The sequence below is a fragment of the Nicotiana attenuata genome, unplaced genomic scaffold, assembly GCF_001879085.1.
Source record: "Nicotiana attenuata strain UT unplaced genomic scaffold, NIATTr2, whole genome shotgun sequence".
NCBI lineage: Eukaryota > Viridiplantae > Streptophyta > Magnoliopsida > Solanales > Solanaceae > Nicotiana > Nicotiana attenuata.
In genome coordinates, this window is record NW_017670518.1 from 159,320 (window position 1) to 164,082 (window position 4,763).

At 35.0% G+C, this 4,763-nt stretch overlaps 1 protein-coding gene across 1 annotated transcript in view; it reads left to right on the top strand.

Moving 5' to 3' along the window:
* LOC109240476 (beta-galactosidase 13-like) overlaps positions 1–2,554 on the top strand; it is a 5,038-nt gene extending 2,484 nt beyond the window's left edge. Inside the window, exons 11-18 of the mRNA XM_019407135.1 lie at positions 164–328; positions 434–612; positions 716–825; positions 929–1,038; positions 1,121–1,228; positions 1,339–1,446; positions 1,555–1,700; positions 1,929–2,554. Of these exons, the coding sequence (XP_019262680.1) occupies positions 164–328; positions 434–612; positions 716–825; positions 929–1,038; positions 1,121–1,228; positions 1,339–1,446; positions 1,555–1,700; positions 1,929–2,403 (1,401 nt within the window). The 3' untranslated portion in view covers positions 2,404–2,554. The remainder of the gene's footprint in view (positions 1–163; positions 329–433; positions 613–715; positions 826–928; positions 1,039–1,120; positions 1,229–1,338; positions 1,447–1,554; positions 1,701–1,928) is intronic.
* Positions 2,555–4,763: the final 2,209 nt, after the last annotated feature.

Sequence of the window (4,763 nt, forward strand, 5' to 3'; positions counted from 1 at the left end):
TATATATATATATATATATATATATATATATATATATATATATATATATACGTGGTATAACATATTAAAATTCACTATTAGTGAAAAAGTTACTGTATATATAACGGAACAAGAAAAGAAGTGAGTGTCTCAAAATTTGCACTTTTTATAAATTACTTTGCAGATTACTGTTTGGGAGAAGCCCGGAAGTGATTGTGCTGCCTTTTTGACCAATAATCATACCAAGCTACCATCCACAATTAAATTCAGGGGTCAAGAATATTACTTACCGGAGAAGTCTGTTAGCATTCTTCCTGATTGCAAGACTGTTGTTTACAACACCCAAACGGTAACATCAAATAAAAACATTATTTAATTAGTCAAAAAGTTTCATTTTTTTTTATTGATTTGAAAAATCAAGGTTAACAAAAAATATCAACTCTAATTTTATCAGGTTGTTGCCCAACATAATTCAAGGAACTTCATAGCATCAGAGAAAGCAAAGAATCTCAAATGGGAAATGTACCAAGAGAAAGTTCCAACCATCAATGACTTGCCACTTAAGAACAGAGAACCCCTGGAGCTCTATAGTTTGACAAAAGATACTTCAGACTATGCTTGGTACAGCACAAGGTACTTATTATGTTAGGTTGTTATTGTTGTTGTCGTTACTAATTATTACTATTATCAATTTGGTTTGTTGTCTTAATAATACTGGAATTGTTACAAATCACAGCATCAACTTTAATCGTCATGACTTGCCCATGAGACCTGACATCCTCCCCGTCATGTCAATCGCAAGTATGGGTCATGCATTGGGAGCCTTCGTTAATGGCGAATTCGTTGGTGAGTGACACCTTTTATTGACATATATCAAGATGACAACTTATTTTCACAGAACTATGTTAAGATTACTAATGGAATTTGTTGGTAATAAAATTAATTTCAGGGTTTGGACACGGTAACAACATTGAGAAGAGCTTTGTTTTCCAAAAACCTGTCATCTTGAAACCTGGAACTAACCACATCACCCTTTTAGCTGAGACAATTGGATTTCCGGTATTCTTTTATTTAGCAATAACTTCAAAAAAATAAGAACGAAAAGAGAAAGAACTCATACGATACATATATATGAGTGCAGAATAGCGGAGCCTATATGGAAAAGAGGTTTGCTGGACCCCGAGGTATAACTCTACAAGGCTTGATGGCTGGAACCCTTGACATAACCCTAAACAACTGGGGACACAAGGTAAACATGTATTTCTATTTGAGTTTAGATTCTATTTACTAACATTTTAAAAAATTGGAGTATAATATGTATAATATAACATGATTATTGTTGGCTACTTTAATTTAAAGGTTGGTCTATCCGGTGAAAAAGAACAAATATTCACAGAAGAAGGTGCCAAGAAAGTGAAGTGGACTCCTGTGTCTGGTCCTCCACCAGGACCTATCACTTGGTACAAGGTAAGTGCACAAGTGTAATTTCTTTTTGCGTAATTTCTAAGCATCAAGATTAAGTTTATCGTCCATATTTAACTACGTATGTGTTAATTTCAAATTTGTGGGTTACAGACCTACTTTGATGCCCCTGAAGGCAACAATCCAGTGGCCTTAAAGATGGACAAAATGCAAAAGGGTATGATGTGGGTTAATGGTAATAGCCTTGGTCGTTACTGGGTATCATTCCTCTCCCCTCTTGGACAGCCCACTCAATCTGAGTAAGTAGAAACTTTAATATGTATTGAATTATGTGATCATCCCATTTAAAAGTTTAAGATAATTTTGGTTCTTTTTCATAGCCAAACAAGTTTAAATTGTCTTTAATGACAGACGGCGGTGAGAATTGATTAAATCTCAACCTGCTGTAGGAGAACATTTTTTTACTTAATTATATCTAATAATTGTATGTACTATCATTGTTGTTTACATAGACATTATTGTTTCAGGTATCATATTCCAAGAGCTTTCTTGAAGCCAAAGGATAATCTCCTAGTTATCTTTGAGGAAACCGGAGGTCACCCAGAAACCATTGAAGTCCAAACAGTTAACAGAGACACAATCTGCAGTATTATCTCCGAGTACCGACCTCCTAGCGTTAAGTCTTTTGAGAGGTCCGGAAGTCAATTCAATGCTATCGTGGAAGATCTAAAGTCAGGAGCTCAATTAGCTTGCCCAGAAAACAATCAAGTGATCAAGAAAATTGAGTTTGCTAGCTATGGTAATCCAGATGGAGCTTGTGGAAACTTATATGTTGGGAACTGCACTTCTTCCAACAGTCTCAAAGTTGTAGAAAAGCATTGTTTAGGGAAGAATACATGTGCAATCCCAGTTGAGAGAGAAGCTTTTGACGAGCTAAGCAAGGATCCTTGCCCTAATACATTCAAGACTTTGGCCGTCCAAGCAAAGTGTGGGCTTCCATAGAATAATTAGAGTCACCCTCTTCAAAATATATCTTACTTATGTTTTATGCAAATTAATTACAATATATTTCATCCAAAAGTTTTTGATTTTTATTTCTATTTCGTTTTTGTTTCATTAATAAGATTGGCTCAGCTGCTTTATTGGTTGCTTCTCTGTGATTGTTGTTCATCATTTGTATATAAATTTGCCCTAAACGTTCTATTTCTACGTTACCTTCTTTTGAGTAGATAAGTAAAATGAGTTTAGATTATGGATTTAAATTGTAGTAGTATATAATAATGGTATAAATTATTTACACAATCAAGTTCCTAAAAATAATTACAAGTTAAGTTAACTAATTATATTCGGCTTAATGGTATTTAGTATTGACACATGTTCTTACCCCGATTTTGAAAGCTGGCCCCACAACCTTTGTTTTTTCCATTTAAGCACCTCCAATTGGTAAAAACACGCCTAATAAACACTTCCAACAAAGTGTGTGTTAGTGTAATTGCATTTTATTATTAAAATAAATTTCTATAACTCCCACTACTCCATGATGTAGAAAATGGCCATAACTCCTATAACTCCCACTACTCCATGAAGTAGAAAATGGCCATAACTCTTCTCCCATGTTCTACCACTAATTATCCCATGTTCTCCATGATATCATAACTTATTACCCCACTTTCTTTCAATTAAGGAAGAATTCCTACACTTATAAATAGGAGTCTTTCTTCCATATTGTGGGATGAAAAAAAAATAATTGTAGAGTGTTTCTATAAAGTGAGGTTAAAGTTGTGAAAAAAGAAGAAGAGAGTTTTTTTTTTTTACTTTTGTTGAAGGAAGGTATTCATCTTGGTGGAGTTTTGGACTCAATAACTTGTTCAGAGTTTGTTCGAGTCATACGACGTGATCGGGCTGTTGTATCCTGGGGGAGACAGGACAAGAGGATTACTGCTGGACCAATGAAAACTTTGCTGCAGTGGGCTTGAATCTCCTTAAAGAGAGCGAGATCCGCGCCTCAGCCTGAAGATATTTTGTTTTATTCATTTTATTTTTTCAACTGTAATTGTATTTTCACCAACAATTTTAAGGAGATTCAAATGGCAACAGTTGAAAAATCTGCAGATATCAACGTGGGAGATCTCAATAAGCCATTCCGTTTCAACGATACTCATTTCAAGAGATGGAAGGGTAAAGTACTTTTTTATTTGAGTCTTCTCAATGTTTCTTACGTTTTAACTGAGAAGAATCCTAGCGAAGTAGACAACTCCTCCATGAATGATGATGAGCTAATTGCCCTTCAAGAAAAAACTGAAAAATACAACGATGACTCATACAAGTGTCGGTATTATCTTCTTAATTGTCTATCTGATAGTTTTTATGATTATTATGATAGAACTTACTCTACTGCAAAGAAAATTTGGAAAGTTTTGCAGAGTAAGTATGATACCGAGGAGGCAGGTGCGAAAAATATGCTGCTAGCAGATTTTTTCGTTTTTAAATGATGGATAACAAATCTGTAGTAGACCAAGCTCAAGACTTCATAATGATCATTGGAGAGCTCAGATCCGAGGATATTAAAATTGAAGACAACCTATTATTTGTGGCATAATAGATAAACTACCACCTTCATGGAGGGAATTTCAAAAAACTATGCGGCACAAATAAAAAGAAACTTCACTTGAGACGTTGATAATGCGGATTCGCAAGGAACAAGAGGCGAGAGGCCAAGATGTACTTATGCAATCAGAAGAGAGCACTCTACAATCCGTCACTACAAAGGTAAATTTAATTACTTCAAATAATATTACTCCCGAAACTCACAAAAATACTTCTTTGAAGCCGAAGAAAAAAACTTTTAAAAAAAATTATGGTAGACATATCAAGAAGAATAATGGTGGAAACAACCAAGCACAGAATCAACAAGTTTAAATTGCGAAACCATGCTTTGTCTGTGGCAAGAGTAGGCATATTGCTCGATTTTATAAATTTCGGAAACGTGGTACAACACCACAGGCAAACGTTACTGAAGAGCCACTTGTGGCAGTGATAACAGACATTAACATGGTAGAAAATGTTGATGGATGGTGGGCTGATTCTGGAGCAAACCTTCATGTCTGCTATGATAGAGATTGGTTTAAAGTGTATACTCCATTTGAGGAGCCCAAAACCATCATGCTTGGTGATTCTCACACTACCCAGGTGCTTGGAAAGGGAGAGGTCGAGTTGAAGTTTATTTCAGGAAGAGTATTAACGTTGAAAGAAGTACTTTATACTCCTTCAACGAGAAAAAATTTAATGTCTACTTTTCTTCTTAACAAGGCAGGCTTCAAACTAGTTATTGAAAGTGATCAATATGTAATAGTTAAAAAGGG